Source organism: Channa argus, chromosome 5 (assembly GCF_033026475.1).
Source record: "Channa argus isolate prfri chromosome 5, Channa argus male v1.0, whole genome shotgun sequence".
In the NCBI taxonomy this organism is placed as follows: domain Eukaryota; kingdom Metazoa; phylum Chordata; class Actinopteri; order Anabantiformes; family Channidae; genus Channa; species Channa argus.
In genome coordinates, this window is record NC_090201.1 from 21,603,771 (window position 1) to 21,625,548 (window position 21,778).

Here is a 21,778-nt window from a genome sequence, read left to right on the forward strand (position 1 = left end):
ACAGAGGATTATTTTTTCATGTTTATCCTCTTTATATGGATATATGCTCAACTCTGTCATCTCAGACAGACGAGATAATCAAAACCTGTACTAAAAATCTATCTTTAGTCCCAAGATGAATAGTTTTAAGGTCAGTTTAAAATGCTTGCTTTAAAAATACCTTGTATCACCATGATATTGTAATTATAAGCTGTTTAAACAGCTCTGACCAGAGCAATGTGAATTTCAAAAAAGTAGGATTTAAAACATGTGATTTATGCAAAAGTCAACCAAGAAAAATTCTACAAGACCATTTCTCCGATGAGGTCAGATGTCTCATTTTGTCTGACTAAAAGTTAGAAAAACATATTCCATTTGCAATAAGATGAAACAGGGAAAGAGGCAAAATAATCACACTGAGAAAGCTGGAGGCAGGAAATGGTTGGCAGTCAAGCGTAATGATTACTTAAAAGTTTAATTATCTATGTAGTTGTAGATTCATTTTCTGTCAATTGAGTAAATGATTTATTGCCTCATTGTCTCTGCTCTAAAACCTCAGGTCATTGGAGCCTCTCACTTAAACGGCATCGGGCAAACAGATTTTTAAGTTGTATGTACTTTCTTCAATATTATCATTAATCAAAAATTTCCATCCTGTTTGGGCAAACATGAAGATCTGCAATCTTAATTTGTCCACTGCCGAGAAAAATGTAGAAATAGACTTTTAGCTTAATTGCATTTTCTCATCCTTTTATTGTTTTGGCTGTATGGCAGTGCTTGCCCACTGCTGTTACTGTGTGAATTAGGAAGAGGTAGAGGTTTCAAGCTGTGTGGCAAACAGGAAGAGACTCAGATTTGAAGAAGTGGGAAAAGCCACTTCACCTCTGGGCTGCAGAAAGAAGAGTGACACAAACGTGGAGGACCGAGTCACCAACGATGTGATGTGGAAGTGGCAGTGCACACTTGTGTAGTGAGAGAAATAGAAATGAAAAGTTTCAATTTACTTTAGAATACTTTCAAATGTTTAGGAGGATGTGTGTGTACAGTTGTTTCTCCAGGCTTCAGTGTTTCTAAATTCATGGCATCAGGTCCAACAGGTCTGTGCATTACTTTCAGGTTTTCTTTCTGGTTTGACTACTGTGGTTCTTTATTTAGCATCCAAACAGTTAGATCCCACAATTGTACTCCATTTATTTCTAGCCCTGGTGTTTTTTGTTTTCTTTTAACTTTTTAGACATAAGCTATTAAATGTATGTAATTTAATTTAATAGCTGACTGTCCTGTGCTTTTAGAGGGGTTTCTGATCATGGGTTAAGTACTAGATGTTGCCATATTTGCAGGAGAGACTTTGCTTTAACTTTTCCATGTTTAAAGGAAAACCTCGAATGTCACAGTAAAAATAAAAACAAAGCAAATTGTGCATTAGCCTCGTCTCTCGTGTGATGTTTGGTGCATTTGTACCTGGAAGCGAAGACGGTGACAGACGCTTTGATGAAGCCTGTCAATTTGAATAACAGACGACACTGACGACACTTTCCGTCAGTAATCGCCGCTGTAACAAAGGCTGACAAGCGATTCAATCACCACACGGCGGAAACGAGTTGGTTTTACTTAGAGCTGAAATGAGGTGATTGATCCCGAGGCTTCTGCAGCAACAACATCTGGAAAAGCATCGCGGGCCGTGCACGTGCAAAAACTCTGCTCGACACTCAAGTCATTTGGTCTGGAGAGCGCGCGTTGATTTACAGGCTGGCTCGCGCGCTGTTTTCAGCACCATGGAGAGCAACACCCCCTCACCAAACAAGAGATAACAGACTTGATAGAAAAATGTAGAATTTTGGTTTTGGTATCATGTTTGTGGGGAAAGTATGAACTAATAATTAATGACATTACCTATTTTTTTGTCAAAAGATATAGAGCAGAATGTTACCTCCATGTAATATATTTTTTCTTTTACTTTTGTGTATGAAGTAATTGATCTTTGCCATTTCGGGGTTGAGGAGAAATAACACTCAAACTAGGACAAGAGAGCTGATCTGCTGACACGTGCAGCTCCTAACGACGATGAAAGGATATGAGCCATGAGTGAGTTCACCGAGAGAGATAAAGAGAGAGAGAGAGAATATAAGTTGGTTCTAACAGGTGCAGATCAGCTGGAAGTGTTTTTGTTCCTTCACATTTGAGTGAATGCGCGTGCTCGTCAGTAAGAGTTCATTTCTGATTGGGCGGGTTTGTGTGGACGTATGTCAGACATATCCGCGCCGTGGGCTGGTGTCGACGTGAAATATAAAAAACAAAAAAAATAAAACAATAAAAAAGACAGAGGAGACCGCAGCGCTTCGGTGTGTGGATACGCAGAGATGAGGTGTGTGTGGCGTCGGCCTCAGCTCTCCAAAGCTGCGGGCTTTGGCTGAGAGGCGTGGCACACTCTGCCCCTCCAGACTGAAAAACCACCTGTATGGATCACCAAACGTCCAGCGTGATCCAGCCGCCTTCGCCGCCCAGGCACGGGGGCAGCAACGGGACTGCCGGTCTGGGTTATGCTGAGGCGGAGAAGGACATCATGACGGTGGAAAACATCCTCGAGGAGTCCGCCGTGCTCTCGGCGCCTCACCTGTCGGCGGATCGATATGAGCACAGCCGCCAGGGATGCTGCGAGAGGGTGGTGATCAACATTTCGGGTTTGCGCTTCGAGACGCAACTTAAAACTTTCAACCAGTTTCCAGACACGCTGCTAGGGGACCCCAGGAAAAGGATGCGCTACTTTGACCCGCTGAGGAACGAGTACTTCTTCGACAGGAACAGACCGAGTTTTGATGCCATCCTGTACTACTACCAGTCGGGAGGGCGCATAAGGAGACCTGTTAACGTCCCCATTGATATTTTCTCTGAGGAAATACGGTTTTATCAGTTGGGAGACGAGGCCATGGAGAAATTCCGAGAGGATGAAGGCTTCATAAAAGAAGAGGAGCGCGTACTGCCTCACAACGATTTCCAAAAACAGGTTTGGCTTTTGTTTGAGTATCCTGAAAGCTCTGGACCAGCAAGGGGGATAGCCATCGTTTCCGTGCTCGTTATTTTGATCTCAATTGTTATTTTCTGCATGGAGACTCTGCCGGAATTTCGAGATGAGAGGGATCAAGCCACAGTGTCACCCGCGGTCAATGGCACTGCTCCATACGTGCCAAGCCTGTTCACAGACCCCTTCTTTGTGATTGAGACCCTGTGTATCATATGGTTCTCTTTCGAGTTGCTGGTCAGGTTTTTTGCCTGCCCAAGCAAAACTTCCTTCTCCAAAAACATTATGAATATCATCGACATCGTCGCCATAATCCCCTACTTCATCACTTTGGGGACAGAGCTGGCCGAGAGGCAAACCAACGGCAGCCAACAGGCGATGTCCCTCGCAATTCTAAGAGTGATCCGACTGGTGAGGGTCTTTCGTATTTTCAAGCTGTCACGCCACTCGAAGGGACTTCAGATTTTGGGACAGACCCTAAAAGCCAGCATGAGGGAGCTCGGTTTGCTCATATTTTTCCTTTTCATCGGAGTTATTCTCTTCTCCAGTGCGGTTTACTTTGCTGAAGCAGACGACCCCACGTCCAGCTTCAGCAGCATCCCGGATGCGTTTTGGTGGGCAGTTGTCACTATGACCACAGTCGGATACGGAGACATGCATCCTGTGACCATTGGTGGCAAAATAGTGGGGTCGCTGTGTGCAATAGCAGGCGTGCTGACAATCGCCTTACCCGTGCCAGTGATTGTGTCCAATTTCAACTACTTTTACCACAGGGAGACTGATGGAGAGGAGCACCAGCAGTGCCTGAACGCAGACAGCTGTGAGCACCTCCCCTCTGGGGAGCTGAGGAAGTCGTGCAGCTCCTCTTCTCTCAGCAAGTCCGAGTACGTGGTGTTAGAGGAGGGCATCAACAGTGCGTTCAAACAGCCCAACTTCTCCACCGAAAATAACCAGAACTGCGTGAACGTCAAAAAGATCTTCACAGACGTGTAAATCAACCCAAAGCGGATCATTTATGGAGCATGAAGGATAGTAGCTTTAATATTTTTATATAACCAGTCGTAATGTGTGCGTCCATATCCGTGGATGAACGCTGCGTAAATGTCAGTTTTAACAAGTAATTTATCTTTTTTTAAATTATGAATATACTCGTTTCCAGTATAAACTCGTATGTTTTGAGTATTTCTAAGCGACCAAGAAGTATTAATATGATCTAAAACATTTTGGTCCATGCTGTCGAAGTTGTGACTTGTTAAAACAGAGATTCTCCAGTGTATAGTCTCACACTGCACACGCCTGCATATCTTGATGTTATAATGCGAAAGTCGGTGGTGTTCATGCCTGGGATTCACGTGTAGCATATAGCCACAATACTGCATCTGTCCGTCCATCCAAGACGTCCTGTGCTTTGTGGAACGAAAACCTTCAGTATCCAGTAGTGTAATAAGTACACTATAATTTATAAAGCCAAATGTCTGTTTAGGTCATGAGCTGAGATGCTGGATTCTGACTTTTCATACTAGAATTCAGGTAATCAGTCGCAGAGGGATGTAAGATGGTAACATTTATCATAAATTATAAAGTTGAGCTTTTCGTAAAGTTGTATTTTTATTCAGAGCTGCCTAAAGAGCCTACATTGAATAAAATGGAAGTTAAGTGATTTTGGCTCAGAATGTCATTTTAATCTTTTGAAAAATATTAAATATTATTTAAGAAATTGTCCATTTAGCGCAGGGAGTAAAATAAGTTTTATAAGGTGTGATAAAAATGTGTTTGTGCCGAGTAAAAGGAGGGGGAACGTGCGGCACGTCCCGCCTCCTGTCAACTGGACCCGCCTTGTGATGCAGTCGCCATGACTACGGTGGTTTCCTGGGTAACCCCCTCCAACGTCGTCATGGCACAGTGTCGCATTTTCACAAGACTTTCCAACTTTGCTTTATTTTCGCGCTTGTCCTCGGAGGGGGAATAAAGTGGCAACTGCTGTCGATGCATGAATTTTATCATCGTTAAACAACTGGAGTTTAGTAGCTAAAGAGTTTCCCCGAATGGGATTTTGTGAACGAGAAACAGTCAGTACTGTGAGTTCTGCAGATGAAGTTAACTCCCCGTAGATTCAGGAAATGCATTGGGAGGAGAATGTAGAAATCTGAATATCATAGAAAGGCGGTCACATCAGTGCAGCCTTTGTTTCCTTTCTCTATAAAACCACCTCAGCTGCTGTTTTTTAGATGTGAGCTCCATTCTCTGAGTTGGCATGCCAACTAGGTCTGACGTCAGATACCTTTCATCCCCTCCAGCAGATGCTCACACGTGTGCTTTTAGTACAAAGTCGCTGAGAACTGAAATGATGGGAACAAACAGACGGCAAAACTCAAAGGAGTCTATTGAAAACTAATTACAGGCCTGAACGTCCTCTTCATGTATCACGCCGACTTGCACAATGTACAAGAGCTGCTCAGAATGATCAGAATTACAAATATAGCTTTATTATTTTTGGGAATGCAGCCAACAGTGGTTTGCAGTATTGATGAATATACTTGTTATTTTCTATAGTTGAATGAGTTAAAATGTGTGTTATATTTTTAACGTATTCAGTATGACCAGTGTCTTGTTTTGTCCTATTACAACAGCCCCAAACACAAAGGTGTTTAGTTTATAATGAACCAGAGAAAAGCAATAAAGTTTCATAATGGAGAAGCTGTGATTTGGTGTCTTTGCTTGAAAAACAATTAGAAACAATGAGTTGGTCATTAAAAACAGTTAAATAGTTAATGGTGTTCTGATTGATCTGAAAGATTTATTTTTGTGGAGTAATTAGGGTCCTTTGTTATCTGTGTTCAATTATCAGAAATGTGTGCACCATTCAAACATGAAAAGGAACTTTTTATTGGAGCTTTTTCTTTTATCATTTAATAGCAAAGTTGTGCTTGTAAAGCTGCTAATCTGAATCTGAAGTTTAATCATGCTTGATTTCACGCTGCGGTGGTTGGACCGTCACAGAGGCGCCATCACTGAAAATAGTCCAGTGCTGTCCTCTAGTGGAGCAGCTCAGTTATTACTGCTGGGCCATGAGATCTAACTCCAGCTTAGTCGACGGAAAAGCCATTATTTATTTTAAGCCCCTCCCCCCCCTTTTTTAGCGTTTACTATCTAGTATATAGTTTAAGCCCTGAAATGTTGTTGAAAGCAGATATAAGTGTCTGATATTTTACCTCCTCCTGGTTGCACCAAGTGGAGGCGTCTGTACAAACAGATATTGAATGATACAGATAAATGATAACAAATACAATTAAAATATCCCTTATAAACTGATTAGTAAGTATTTATTCGCTTTTTGTAAACTGATTATCAGTTAAATAGGGGAACTTGGTGTTGCCAATATCAAGTCTGGAAGAGAGGGAATTTATTGGCTTTGAAATGATGTTGGTGGGACGGTACAGAAATTCTACTTTAGTCCATGTTTTGTCCTGATTTCGTACCTTGAACAAGTGGACTTGCTTTAACAACTCAACACACCGCCTAACGTTGTTTTATCAGCTTGGTGTTTCAGCGATTTACTCCTTTCGTTCTGTTCGATGACCTCACCTGTAAATCTTGGTTAAATGCAGTTTGTCCGTTTGGATTCCTTTTTATTTGTTTTAATGGTCAACAGACGTTCAGCTTCTCTGGTGTGGATGACACACAGGGTGCATTCACTTGTTTGGAAATGACATAGTACAGCTCACTCACTGGCCACTTTATTAGGTACAATCTAATATAATTCAAAAAATCTGATTAATGTGCTGTTATGAGATTCATAATAAGATATGCTTTATCATTTTAAAATCATGATTTATGGTCAGAATATTGAAGAGAAATCTGAATATAATGAACAACATCACCACTAACATGAGCTTGTCATAAATGTAAGCTTTATGACTTTACACTTACTGATTGGATTCAGCTGTACAGTTATATCTAAATAAAAAGACCACTGAGTGTATTTGTTTATTCAGTCATAGTGGGCTGCGGTGGGGGTTCGGGGGTGGATGGAGTGAAAGGGTTTAAAGCAATTCCTGTACATCCTTTTCAACTGGGATTTGTCCTGTAGGTCTGGAAACTACCTTAAAATTTTACCTAGAGCCTTTTCTGTGACCCCTAATTTTTATTTTTTGCATCCCATGAGACGAAGGGAATTACAGTTTGTGGGCCAGAGAGAGAAACAATTCTCATTACTTACACAGAAATGGACTTCTTGGCTGGATACCTCAGATGTGTTTAGCAGTAAAGGTACCTTTGTAGCAACACGGAGTTGATCTATACACAAAATAAAGTGGACAATAGGGAAGAAGAATGGTTATCATGTAACCTGCTCTTTATTTTAGAGATTTGTTTTGAAAATAATTTGGCTAAGTTTAGGTATGGCTGCATATTTGTTTGGTCGTAATGACAGTGATTTTAACTGTCAACCTTGATTAAAACTGCCTGTTTGAGTTACATGTGGTCCACATTTGACTTGTGTATACAAAGGCTCATTTCTTCTACAAATTAGATTCCACACAGAAACAAAGCATTTAAGAAAGAGGTAAACATTTGAAGAAGAGAAGCTAAATTATGATTTATGTAAACGGACACATAATATGATCATTCAGACAGCATAATTTCAACCAGAAGAAGTTTTGAAGTGAGTTTCACACGTTTACCTTTTGTCCACATTGCTGAATATTCAGTTTTACATGCAGAGCTACAAAGACCTCACTCCTGCAGCCCACAGCTCCAGGTGCTCTGCCTCAGATCTGCTGAGTTGCTTTGTTCTTTGTGTCTCCTCTACGGGAAATAAAGTCCCTCTCTAATGTATTTTTAACCAGGGGAAAATGAAAACGCCTGCAAGTTATGCGGTGCTGTTAATCAACTCTTCCAGATCTCGACACCTGCAGTTAAACTGATCTTGTTGAGACGTAAGGATCACATTAGAGGTAAACTCGTTAGTCCTGATGAATGTTGCTTTTCTTTAAATTAATAAAACAGCTTATCATATCATAGCTTGTTATTTGTGTGTTTTATTTTAAGGTTTTCAAGAAGCTGATTATGCAAAATGAATCACCAAGAAAACTCTTTTATAGATTTGTGGCTATGTTATGTCTTTTCTATCAATGAAAGTTGATAGCATCATGTATCAGAATCTGGCATTAAACCTGCACCAATAAATATTTTTATTTGTAATACTGCTCTTTCCGATCTTATTTCCAGACTGTTTTCATTGCACAGCCTCTGCCCAGCTCCAAATGACATTCAAAGCTACAGTTTAGCAAAATCTTGTAGCCAAAGAGCCAAATATTTTCCTCAGAGAATTATGGATCCAAACAAGTTAAAAGGAACATTAAATATTGGACTTAATTTCACCAGAAAGTTGTATCTAAATGTAATATGAGGGTTCTTTTTCTGTGCTATAGGTGTCAATAAGCAAATGTTTGTAAGTCTCTAAAGTGAAGTCATTGTTTTGTTTTCACCTTGTTCCACAAACCATATCTGTTATTATATTTTTCATATTTCATATATATTGGTAATTCCTGAATATAGTACGTTTTATTTATTTTTTGATTTTTTTTTATTGACTATTTTGATAAAACTAGACAATTTATTTTGTTTTGTAAATTTTCATTGTTGTTTTAAACAATGTACTGTAAAAATGAATGTTTTCAAAGTAACAATATTTTAACTACCTTATTGACCCCCAATGTATGTAACGCATACATGACTACCAAAGTACTGAAAATGTATATATAAAATGTTACCCAGCTGTAGTTACAGGACACCAGACCTTCTTGTTACTGTAGACTTAAACAGATTCCACATAGAATCCAGCACAGTATTAAAAAAAGCTTCCAAGCAAGATGCTGTAACATGGCTTTCATATGTGTGCATCTGCCCATTTTTAATGTAATATGTAGTCGTTTTGCTGTTGCTGTGCTTGTGTGTATGTGAATGAGCACGCTGCTTAGTGCTCACAGTTGTAAGACGGTCACAGCTGGTATGGCTGAATGCACTCAGCGGAGGGTTTCTGGTCATTGTAAAACAGAAACTACGGGAAAGGATGTACCATGCATTCATGCAAGTCTGAGAGAAGCCATTCACATACATGGCTTTGTGTGCATGATGTACAAATACACACACACACACACACACACACACACACACACACACACACACACACACACACACACACACACACACACACACACACACACACACACACAGGCCTAGAAAAACACAGCTGGTCCTTTCTGACACTGCTTCTGCAGTCAGACATGACGATACAAACCCAGGATCAGGGCTAGAGGAGACCCCGCGCTTCCTCTCGTGTCTCGTCTCCTCGCAGTCCTCATGATGCCAACATTCACCATATGAGAGAAGTGATGCCTCGCAGCAGCCTGTACCTCCAGTAACACCCAGCATGCCAACATGCGGGATGGTCTGCCAGAAGAGGTGCTGCTAGTCATCCCTGAACTTCACCAAATCATGTTCATGACACATTGGTGAATGGAAAAAGAAATGGCAGCCGCTGCATCCGGTGCAACTATTCACGGCACTGCACATTTTTCTTCCTCCTCTGATAATATTTTATGTAGTACAGTATTTGCCCCAAAACTGTAACTCAGTGCTGCCAAAAATAGAAAGCATGAAACATATTGCCATTATTTCTCTGGGTGCCATTCATCCATCTGCTCTTTGGAGAACATGTAATGGCACTCTGGGGGCTATTCATAAAGTTCATTCTTCTGCATCAAGAGCCAGTGTTCTGGGCTTTCAGTGAGACAAAGGAAAGCCAAGAAATCATGTCACAGACTGCACACACACACACAAACACACAGCAGCCAACCATAAAAGCAGTTTCAGACAACAGTACCATATGCAGGAAAACATGTCTTGGGCGTGGAACTGTGAAAACAAGGGAAATAATATTTCACATTTCTGACACTAATTCCTCCTTAATGAATGCAGGTGACTGCAGGTGACTGCAGGAGGATGTAAAGTGCTTAGTAATCGTGCTGCAACTTCACCTGAAATATCCCAGTGGCACCAGCCACACTGTACGCGTGATGTCACTGCCCAGCCTCCTCCCATTGTGGCCCCCAGAGAGTGTCTCCGTAGCAACCAAATGAGTCTGTGCAAAAGAGTCGCGCAACTACAGTGACAGTGCTGACTTTGGACCCTTTCTTTTAAAACATGTGCTTTTAGGCAAATTCTGGAGGCTCTTTATCTTGTCCTTGACAGGCGGGGTTAATATTTTTAGGAAGGCAGTCAGATGTCTGAGGTTGTAGTTTTAAGGCCTTGTGGCCCTGGAAACTGTGTAACCCTGGCTCGTCCCTCAAGAGTCCTGTGAGTCACAATGGTGTCAACTGCAAATATTTTGGTTCTTTGAGTCACTAGGAAACCCAGCATTGCATCATAACAGTGACACAGTAGCTGTCACTGTAAATCCCACACAGTGATTCTGTGCTAAAGGGAAAAAAACTGCAGCTTATTCTTACTGAAATATTGCAAAACACCTGACTGTGTAGCGCTGCTTACACATCATGTCATTCAGTTTCTAACAAGTGCAAATGAAGCAAAACCTGTCTTTTGCTAAAAACATTCGTGGTGGGAGCAACATTCTGCGATAATTCACTGATGCATGCAGTGAATGAGGTAAAAACTTTGCGTTTTAGAAGCTTCTGTGTATACAAAGAGCTCACATCTGAAGACAGTCCTATTTAATTTCGATTCTCTCACCCTTATACAAAAGGCATCTTTGTGTCAAGTATGACCTTGGTGAAACACAACCCTGTGTTCCTGAAGCAAGCGCACTGACTTAAATTTCACTCACTCATGCAGACACATTGTACAGTATAGTGCAGCATAAGGACATCCCTGCAACAGTAACACTGACTGACTCATGGTCCTTCTCTTCAGTGTCAGGAGAGCTCACTGAGCTGAATGCAGCAAAGATTCTTTTCTTTGTCATGTTACTGCTGTCAGTACAAATGACACATGAAGTACAGTGCATCTATATAAAATGTAAAGGTGTTTTGTTTCAGCTAGACAGTGTGTTTTGTAACTTCTGCCGAACATCATGCATTAATGCAGCTAACTGGTACCATTTTGAAAAGGTTTACAAGCGGCAACTAGTTCCCTATAAACCCGTAAGATTTGATTATAAACACATGGAGGGGGAGTGTGTGTGTGTGGATTTTTGTGAGGTTATCCGTCACAGAGAGATGCAGCTTGGCAGGGTACCGCAGTGGGCCAGTGTCCTTGTGTCTCTCCTGGTGTCTGGCTCTTGTCCAGCATCTGTCCTCATCCTGCTGGGCCTCAATCTGACGAGCACGACTCTCTTCTCCACCCTTTTTTCTTCTCTATCTACTGTTTGTGTACAGCACTCTCTCCTCCCTGTCATTCTCCTCTTTATTTTCCTCTCTTTTCGTCTCTGCATCAGGTGTACTGTTCCAGGGACAGAAAAAGGACAATGGTGCTGCATTGCTATATATTTCTGTGCCTAAATGTCTTTTCTTTACTGGTGTTTGCCCATTGTTGTGTGTATAACCTGGCCTCTTTAGCAGGGCAACTCAGTTTCTTTCGCCTGAGCAGTGATGCTGTAATGACTCATCTCCCAGAGGGTTAAATAAATTGAGTCTCAGTGAAGATGCATTGGAAAACAGTGTTTAGCAGTGAGATTTTGGGATTGCTAGATACCCAGAGGAGTGAAAATAAAACACGACAGAAAATAGAAAATTGGCAGAATAAACATTATGAGATTATTTGGTGTAAGATTACATTAAATGTGGTGATAATTTAGCATGAGAGAATTCACTAATGAAGAATCATAAATCAATCATAAAGCTACATGATATGTGGCTTTATGATTCAGCTTTATGACTGAGCTGATGACATAAAGCTACATGAAATGTAGCTTTATGTCATCAGTAAAGCAGTCATTTAGCATTTAGCTTGTGAAGAAGTGCAGTCTTGAAGTTGAGACATGTTGGAATTGTTTACCCTTTTATTGGTAAGGTTACTGAGGTTACTGAGGTTATTGTGTGTGTGTGTGTGTGTGTGTGTGTGTGTGCGTGCATGCTGAGGTACAAATAGACCTCCAGTGTTCATAAAAGAAGCCATGCACTCCAGGGACTAATCTAAAACACACTGGCCACTGACTGGTATTTTTCCAGTAAACAACCATTTAAAACATTGCTAAGTAAATTCTAATATACATTCTACAAATTTTCTCATAGATTTTTAATCCATTCAAATCCAAAAAGCAACTGGCATAAGGAGAGCCTGGGGGTCTGGGACATTTGGTACTAATTGTTGGAAAGCTGGTTTCAACTGTCTAATCAGAAACATTTTTTTTTTATGTTCAAATATTTGTATTTAAGTTTTTTGCAAAACAGAGGCCTTTTAATGGTCTATAGTGTTATAGATCTATAGCATTTATCTCATCACATCTATGATCTTTGTTAAGATGTCATACCATTTTCAGTCTGTGACTTCAAAGTGATATTGATTCAATGCTGTTTTTATGGCAAATTCTGCATTAAAATGTGTTTATATATCTTAAACTAAGGTGCTGTAAAATGTTTTTCTTTCAGTCAGTACCAACTGCTAATCGTAGACTTACTGGTGAAAATCCCCTGGTGCAGCTGATGTTCTGGTAGGACAGGTTGGGTCAGGTCATTTTTTATTGGATTAACACAAGATGATGGCATCCCTCTAACTGCATGTGATGACCATTAACCTCAGAACATAAAAGCAGCAGGAAGGGATTCAACAACAGCGAGGGAAGAAACGACCTGTCAGTTAATATTAATGCCCCTTCCGTTTCTCTGTCCTCAAATTCATCTTCTCTACTTCCTGTTCTGGTGCCAAAACAACATCTGACAGAGAGACGAGGAGACCAGTCGTGAAATCAATACCTCTTGGAAACAAATTCAGCATTCGCACCCTCGTCTGCCAAATTACACAACCACCCATTTTCATACCCTCAAATGATTAAAACACGGACAAGATTTTCGGGCACTGGCATGATTTGCTTTTAATTAAACCACACCAGCTAAAGTGAAGTGAACTAAGCTTTAATGGCTGCATTAACAGTCTTTTGTAACAGGCCTTCAGCTCATAAATAATGGCTGTGCTGTCATGAGGAACCTGGGAAAGCCATTAAGAGATAGTGAGAGGTATCCCCATGTGTGGCAGCAGACTTACAGACAGAAGGGATCCCCCTTCCCCCATTTTGTTCCTGTTCACCTACCTGTCTTCCATGAACAGGGGAGTCCTGCTGACCTTGGGCTTCGCTGGAGGTCACGTCTGACCACCATGCTTTGATTTCCAGTTCCAGTATTGATATTGGGGGAAACTATTGATTGGTTTGTTCTTCATTGTGATTATAGCAGGGCACAGTGATGGAGCTTTTGCTCTATTTTAGGCACCCACCCATGCATTTTTAATGAAGCTTGTTGCCAGAAAAGATTACAATTTGAGCAGCTGTGCACGAACATAAAATGAATTACAAGGTGCGATTGTTGTTGCAGATGTAGATGTTAATAATTTCACAAAAAGCTCAGAAAATAAAGCTGAATGTCTTCTCAAAAAACTTTTCTTGGCACTTGCGTTCCATGTATATGGCCAAAACATTGTAATAGTAGAATTCATGGCAAAGCTGCTGCACTGGATTGCATTAGATTGTACAGGTGTACCTAATGAAGTGGCCAGTGAGTGTGGAATGGAACAGTAAAGCAATCACAGTGTTTGTCTGTCTGAGTACTTCTCATAATGCCGTCTTGAACTGACCAGCTGTAGTCCTGTTGAACAGTGCTGGAGATGTGTGCCCCTTTAAATTGTCCACACTGCAGATAAGGTAAGGAGTGGTAGGCTACAGTGCGGATGGAGAACGCCTTTCCCCCGTCTCTCCTTCTCCTTCACCAGCACGTTTCTTGGTATGCATAGCAATGCCCGACTTCAGGTTGGACTGAGCTTCATGTACCAGCCCAGCAGAAACATTTCACCAACAAATGTTGAAATGTTTCTTTCACTTACCCACCTCTTTCCTAGCTGACACCACGCAGGACCCATAAAGGCCTTTTTCAGATATGTGTGTGTGTGTGTGTGTGTGTGTTGGGGGGGATTCGGTGAAATTGCATAATCTTCTCGCACACCACGTAGGGCGATTCTTTCATGCATGTCGTTTCAAGTCAGTATCTGAAGACACCATGTAGGCTACTGGGCGACTCACAGAAGTGTCTGTGCACCAAACCCTGCCTGAGCAGATCTGCAGCACGGCCACTGGATTATCGTCGAGATGCTGTTTTATGTGGCAGCGCATGCCTCCAAAGAAATAAAACTGGGAATTGACTGGGTAGATTACATTTCTCTGGTTGAACTCAATTCATTACAGATACATCCCCGAACGCGTCTAATTATTAAATTGTAGTAATAAGATTATGTGTTTTCACCACTCCCTCCGTCGTCCTCCTCCTCTCGTCGTTTTTTGCTCTTTGCAGATGTTGCCTCTCTGAGCACCTTATCAGGACCATTTACCTTTTGCGGCTGTATGCAGCCACCGCTCCTTACACACACACACACACTGGAGGCGAGGCAGTGGAGGCAGATCTTTCTGCTGATCCCAGCACCTTTGGTTATTAAGGGAAGCACCAGCACCTCCTTTATCGGTTCCCTCCTCCCTTTTTGCCAATCGCCATCCCACGACAGCCTACCCGGAGGAAAGAAGCCGGGGAGGGGAAAGCGAGGACACACCCGCACATACTGTACCCGGTGTACACGGCGAGGATGCTGCAGACAACATGAGGTGAATTTCATCGCCTGTCCCGAATTGGAAATATTTTTTTTTTGTTTTACCCTATCTGAAGGCAGAATATCTGATCGTTGCACCTGGTTTTTAACCTTCCTGATACGATTGTAACAGCAGGAGCATAAACTCACATCCACATATGAAGATGTCTGCAGGTATGTATGAAATAAAGATAAAATCATCTCACGTTTACTCACCATCTCTGACTTGGATTGAACCTGATTTTAGCCCGTGCCATTTTACAGTTAATGCACTCATTTGCACTTCACCTGAAAACGTGCCCAATGCATATGCAGTTATGAATTTGTTTCATGTTGTTTCATAAGGATGTGATTTGGTGGATGGAGATGATGCAGAGAGCAGATACAGTTTTTTCAGCTGGAACCTATTTCCTTCTACGGATAAATTATTTATAGGTGTTTTTGAATATTTCAGAGACAGGCACCATTTCAGGACTAAATGCTCCAACAAAACTAAACTGAAGTCAGTCAGTATGAAGTGTTTGTGTGCTTGCTGCAGTAAAATGTAAAGGCTCTCTTTACATTTGTGTTGAGACTGCAGTGGTTTTCTATGATATTCTAGACAGGATGCTGCCTGTATGAATTTGGTGCCTACTGCATTGGCATATTCATGCATGGCTTCACTGCACAAGGTAGTCCCATTCATTTTAGTAGATTTTGTCCATTGCTGCCGATCAGTGTCCTAATTCATATGTTTTCCCTATATGTTTCGTATGCAGGTTAGCCCCCAACTTTTACCTGCATTGAATCAATTTATATGCAAGGCGGGTAGCTTATTTGCATATTAATTTGCCAAAGTCAGGAGCAGTAGTGTCAGCCTCAAGTTTCCATTAGCTGATTCATGTTTGCATGGACTGGCTTCTCGCAACAGTGTAAATTTGCATAACTCATATTGAATCTTGTGACACTGCTTCAGAAGGTGGCTTCATTTTGTATCTATTTTGAGTTGTTTGATCTCCAAGCTGAAGAACATCTCTGATCTCTTTGCACCGATTGGAAGCTGTGTTGAGTGCTGAATCATGTCTCAGGTTTGTCTGACCTTGCTGTCTGTCTTTGCTCTATCTGTCCTACCTGCAGTCACATCTTAGGTGACATCCTGTGGCCTTCAGGTCTTTACGGTGTTGAGCCCCCTCCCTCTCCCGGCTCCTGCCTGCAGTGCTCGAAGCTGCAGGACCCAGACTCACTGAAAAGTGCAGGCCTCCTCCCCCTGCAGAATGACTGTGGCCACTGGCGACCCCTCCGATGAGGCGGCTGCACACCCGGGACACCCGCAGGACTACGACCCGGAGGCCGACCATGAGTGTTGTGAGAGGGTAGTCATCAACATCTCAGGGCTGCGCTTTGAGACCCAACTTAAAACCCTCTCGCAGTTCCCAGAAACTCTACTGGGGGACCCCAAAAAGAGGATGCGGTACTTTGACCCACTGAGGAATGAGTACTTTTTCGATAGGAACAGACCCAGCTTCGATGCCATATTGTACTACTACCAATCAGGGGGCCGGCTAAGAAGACCGGTCAATGTCACTCTTGATATTTTCTCAGAGGAGATTCGCTTTTATGAGCTGGGTGAGGAGGCTATCGAGATGTTCAGAGAAGATGAGGGTTTTATCAAGGAGGAAGAGCGTCCTCTTCCTGATAATGAGTTTCAGAGACAGGTGTGGCTGCTGTTCGAGTACCCAGAGAGCTCAGGTCCTGCTAGGATTATTGCCATAATCTCGGTCATGGTCATCCTGATATCTATAGTTAGTTTCTGCTTGGAGACCCTCCCCATTTTTCGCAATGATGAGGATGACATGCACAAGTCTCATGCAAAGGTTTTTTCCCCTGAGACAAACTCCACAATCATCAGCTACACATCCACCTACTTCACTGATCCCTTCTTTATCCTGGAGACGCTTTGCATTATATGGTTCTCCTTTGAGTTTCTGGTGCGCTTCTTCGCCTGCCCCAGCAAAGCAGGATTTTTTGGTAATATAATGAACATTATTGATATTGTTGCCATCATCCCGTACTTCATTACTCTTGGCACAGAGCTGGCAGACAGACCAGAGGATGGTCCACCAGGTCAGCAAGCCATGTCCTTAGCCATTCTCAGGGTCATACGTTTAGTACGAGTCTTCAGAATTTTCAAGCTCTCCCGTCACTCCAAGGGGCTTCAGATTTTGGGTCAGACCCTGAAAGCCAGCATGAGAGAGCTTGGACTGCTCATTTTCTTCCTTTTCATAGGGGTCATCCTCTTCTCCAGCGCTGTCTACTTTGCTGAAGCGGACGAGCCCGAGTCCCAGTTCGAAAGCATCCCAGATGCCTTTTGGTGGGCTGTGGTGTCCATGACAACTGTCGGCTATGGTGATATGGTCCCAACTACAATCGGTGGCAAGATTGTGGGTTCCCTCTGTGCCATTGCAGGTGTGCTGACCATTGCCTTGCCTGTGCCTGTCATTGTGTCCAACTTCAACTACTTCTATCACCGTGAGACAGAGGGTGAAGAACAGGCGCAATATCTGCAGGTCAACGTGCCCAAAGCCGATTCGACCGAGGAGCTGAAGAAGAGCCGGAGCGGCTCCACCATCAGTAAATCGGACTACATGGAGATCCAAGAGGCTGTTAACAACAGCAATGAGGACTTTCAGGAGGAGAACCTCAAGACGGCCAACTGCACGCTGGCCAACACAAACTACGTAAACATCACCAAAATGCTCACAGACGTGTAGTCATCTGCCAGTTTCCTCCTTTTCACAAGTTACTGGGAAATGTGGAGCTGTGCAACATAAAAGGACAGGTGTACGGCCTACCACTGCAAGTGTGCTGGAAAATAAAGGCAATAGAATTCAGGGTGTTAATGACGAGAATAGACAGTGGGAAAAAAAATTAAAAAATCACAAAGCCCATTCACTCACTCCGCGCTCATCCTGTCTTCACTCGTCAGGACTTGCCCTTAAACTCCTGATAACTGTCAAACAGTAATTTCAATTTTTGCATTTCTGCATGAAGTTGGCTTTGTCTGTGCGGCTGTTTAAGAAAATAAGAACTAAACATTTCCTGCTTATAATAGTAGCCAATGGTAGTGCACATAAAGAAAAGGAAAAAGGGAGAAAACAAGATAAAAAATTAATTATTGCTCAAAAAAAAAAAAAAAAGGAAACGATGGCCACACAACACAACCCTGCTTTAGGCCCTTGTCCACTAGCCCCTCATTTTGCAAGGCACACTGCTCTGCCGTGCGATATCTGAAGAGCCCTACGTGTGAACTACATATGCTGCTTCCTGGAGCCAATAAAACAAAACTGTCTTACGCTTACACCATTTAGAGATAGGAGGATGTGTGAGCATGAAGCAAGCCCACTCCAGTGCTGATATGGCCAGTGGGTGACTTGTGACGAGGTTTGGTGGTTAAGTACACCGTGTTACTTCAAGGATGAATGACAGCCGTCAGCGCTAAGCTTATGGTTCGACACCTTTTTTTTCCAGTAGACATCAGTATCTGATGAATGACTGAGAATGGCCTTGACTTTTCACTGCTTTGGTCTTACATTTACTGTATGTATTGCAATGCAAGCTTTCTCCCTTCCAAAACTGGTCTTACTGCAGAGCTTTGAGGACAACTTGAATGTTTCTTCTTGTTTTTGTTTGTTTTTCACAGGTTCACACACACAGTACTTATTCATGTAGATAGGCAGGTTAACCACGACTTAACTGATAGCCGGTAGGTACAGTAAGTAGGTGCTGTTAGTATAAGATGTAGTCAGTAGATTATTGCATGGCATCTTTATCTGAATGACAATTTCCACCTGTTTCTCAACTGCCACTCACTTCATCACACAAATGTATATTTGTCTGTTCACTGCCTTCTACTCTATACAAATCCACACTTTATAAAGGATGCCTGCAGGTAGCTGGGACAAGTACCTATGGCTGTATGTTAGAGGATTTCCTAAGGAATAATCATAAGATCAAATCCTACATTTAACAGGATCTGGTTTCCTCATAAATATCAACATAGCACGTAAGAGTTTAACTTTTGCCACGTCGCTGAAAACATTATTTCAGGCGTAAACTCACACTCTACTTTTGGACGTTAATCTCAGTTACAGATGTGATAATCTCGCATTGCTGCCTCCTTCACAGGTTTATCACATGATCACATCCTCCCGATCAAAATAGGAACTTCTAAGGACTCGTGTATAGAATAATGCTTCCCCTGAACTGCCTTTTATCTGGGTTTACGCTACTATCTTAGTGTTGCATGACCTTAAAATCTTCCTAGAAGCATGCGTTTAAAGTTAAAGAAGAAGCCTCTGACACAAAAAGTCTAATTATTGCAATAGATATATTTATTTCTTCTAAATATATATATGAAAATATATGTATACAGACAGAACACATATATAATACACATTTCACATCTACTTTTATGAAAGTTAGAAACAAAAACTTAAAATAGTAATGTTTAAGAAAAAAATCCAGAGCCTTTCCACAATGCACAAATCTGTGACATGTTTTTAGTTTTAATCGTAATTATCATTTTTCTAAGCAATCTATGTTCCATGTTCTCCTGTTTCAGAGTCGGTCCAGGGTTCCAAAGACTCACTCTTACTAGCCATTTCAAAAGCATTTTCTTTCCTGGTGGGTTTTCCAGCAAATTTGACACACTTCCTGGATTTAAACACTAGAAGCTTGCTTCACTTATTTCAAAACTGCCTTCGGTGAAGAAATCATGGAAAGGCAGGGTTCAAAACTGCATCATCCCTGGGCAAATTTTCACACCAGAAAGCCTTTACTGGCATCAAATTGGTCAGAATATAAATGACTATCCTCTGAGAAAGTGTTTGATGCCAGAAGGGCAATCTGTCTTTAAAAGCTGGCATCAAATCAGTAATCAGGTTCTGATTCTAGGATCGTGTCCAGCTGAGATTTTTCACCGTTTGCTCAACACTGCCAAGGTAACAGTCAAAGGCAGTAACGTCAATATGGGAAGTGATAATTAGCAGCAGTGTAGCAGATATTGGCTAACCTAGGGGTCCTCTAACTTCACTCCTGAGTCTCTTGCCTTTCTCCATCTTTTCACAGATGTCGTGGTAATTAGAAAGGTGATGGAGTGGGAAGAGGTTTGTAGCAGGAACTGTTTAAATGAATTCTGTCATGCCAGGATGTACATTTATTCTTAGTGGTTCATTCTGCTCACTACAGTCTTTAACCTGCAGTAGCAAAATGTTTAAATGCCATCGCTGCCAATATGTGCTCAGGATGCCTCGTCCAACTGCCTGACATGAGGCTTCTGAAGTCGTCTCTCAGTCCTATTCCGTGTTTGCTTTCATGTATCTTGAAATGATTTTTAGTACACAAACTGGAGCAGTTATATTTGTTGCTTTCCCAAGAGTAGCAAAAAGGTGGATTGGAGCATTATAATAGTTAAAATGTTTAGCAATATTCCTACAATGCTTTGGTGGAGGAGTCTGTGTGGAGAACATGTTTGTTTTTTTAAAAAGACATAAACTTTATAGACCTGCACAGTCCAACCAAGATCTTATTGATCTGCAATTGAGTATTGATGTGGATCTGATAATGCACATCTTTGTAGGGTGTGTGTGTGTGTGTGTGTGTGTGTGTGTGTGTGTGTGCGGGTGCGGGTGTGTGTATGAGAGAGAAAGAACCACTGAATGTCAGTGTTTTAGCCTGGTTGTACAGCTGCATTTGTATCTGTATATGTGGAAAAAAACACACAGTCTGACCAAAAATATTTGTCTATGCATGCAAGTGCATTGTTAATGTCTTCATCCAATGTTTTTGGGCAGATATTTACGATAAATGTACAGATACACATGAACATTTATCTGTTATGGGCACATTACTGTACCTCAGCCAAATTCACTGTAGCAACTCATAAACTGTGTAGTTGATGTTTTGTTTTTTTCTTTTTTGTTCAAAGCACAAAGACCAGTAGAATCATTGTCATCTACCTGCAGATCTAATCTGTAAGTTATTTTTATTCTGTGGCAGCAGCCAGTTAAAATGATCTTGTATTGCTTTATAGGGAGCACCACAGCCTCTATATCTCTCACCTACTGAGGGACCCACCAGCAAATCCACTCCATAAGAAGGGTGCCCAACAGTGATTACACTGAGAAATCTATGCAGCGGTTGAATATTAGCTGGTAGTTTTTGGGTGTAAAGAAGGTTGAAGTTCAGAATATTTTTTTTTGCTTTTGTGCTACATGTCGATCCTGAGAGCTGGCGGAGCATTTGAAACAAACCTTCAAGCAAAAGTGAAACACTTTTGCAGTATTTTGCTGCCACACATCAAACACTGACGCATTAGCTGAGCGTGAGCCCTCCTGAGCTTCGGGCTTGTTTGAACTGCAACGTCACCTCTTTGAGACAAGGCTCCAATAACAACAACAACAAAGAATCTCATACATACAGGAAACATGATGATCAATATGCAATCTGTGTGCATGTGTGTGTTTGAGAACCAGTTTTTTTTTTTTTTCTCTTTGTTTCAACCCAGAGCCTGATAGTGTGGCATTCACTGAAACAATATGTACAGTTGTTCACCTCACTTCTTCTTCCTCGCCCTGTGTCATAGAGGCCTGAAAACATCCATTAATGTTGGTGCAGTGGATAGTGGATTTTCTTTCTATGAAAAGAAATGTGAGAGAATAATGTAAATAGTAACCGATGTATGGTGGAGAAAAATCCATGTACTATATACTGTATGTAAAGTTGGGATTTAAAATCGTAGTATTATCTGCACTTTACAAGTCAAAAAGGACAATCTATGGACAAGAAAAATATGTGAAATTAAAAATGCATATAATCCTCTCAAAGATCATAACTCTGAAAAAATAATCAATAATGAAGCCAGTAATAATTCAACTGAAATCATGTTTAGTGTGTTTTTTATGTGTCGTGTCTTTAATCTTGTATTTCTAATATTTG

At 41.6% G+C, this 21,778-nt stretch overlaps 2 protein-coding genes across 2 annotated transcripts; both read left to right on the forward strand.

Annotated features, from left to right (window-relative positions):
* Positions 1 to 2,022: 2,022 nt before the first annotated feature.
* On the forward strand, positions 2,023 to 8,792 carry LOC137128153 (potassium voltage-gated channel subfamily A member 3-like). Its single transcript, XM_067505944.1, has one exon. The coding sequence runs from the start codon at positions 2,438 to 2,440 to the stop codon at positions 3,989 to 3,991; it is 1,554 nt and encodes a 517-aa protein (XP_067362045.1). The 5' UTR covers positions 2,023 to 2,437; the 3' UTR covers positions 3,992 to 8,792.
* A 7,127-nt stretch (positions 8,793 to 15,919) lies between these two features.
* Positions 15,920 to 21,721, forward strand: LOC137127843 (potassium voltage-gated channel subfamily A member 2). Its single transcript, XM_067505308.1, has one exon. It carries the CDS (start codon positions 16,057 to 16,059, stop codon positions 17,551 to 17,553), a length of 1,497 nt encoding a protein of 498 aa, XP_067361409.1. The 5' UTR covers positions 15,920 to 16,056; the 3' UTR covers positions 17,554 to 21,721.
* The last annotated feature ends 57 nt before the right edge of the window (positions 21,722 to 21,778 follow it).

Excerpts from the sequence above, each read along its gene's own strand:
- LOC137128153 (XM_067505944.1), top strand. The coding sequence starts at position 2,438 with ATGGATCACCAAACGTCCAGCGTGATCCAGCCGCCTTCGCCGCCCAGG.
- LOC137127843 (XM_067505308.1), top strand. The coding sequence starts at position 16,057 with ATGACTGTGGCCACTGGCGACCCCTCCGATGAGGCGGCTGCACACCCG.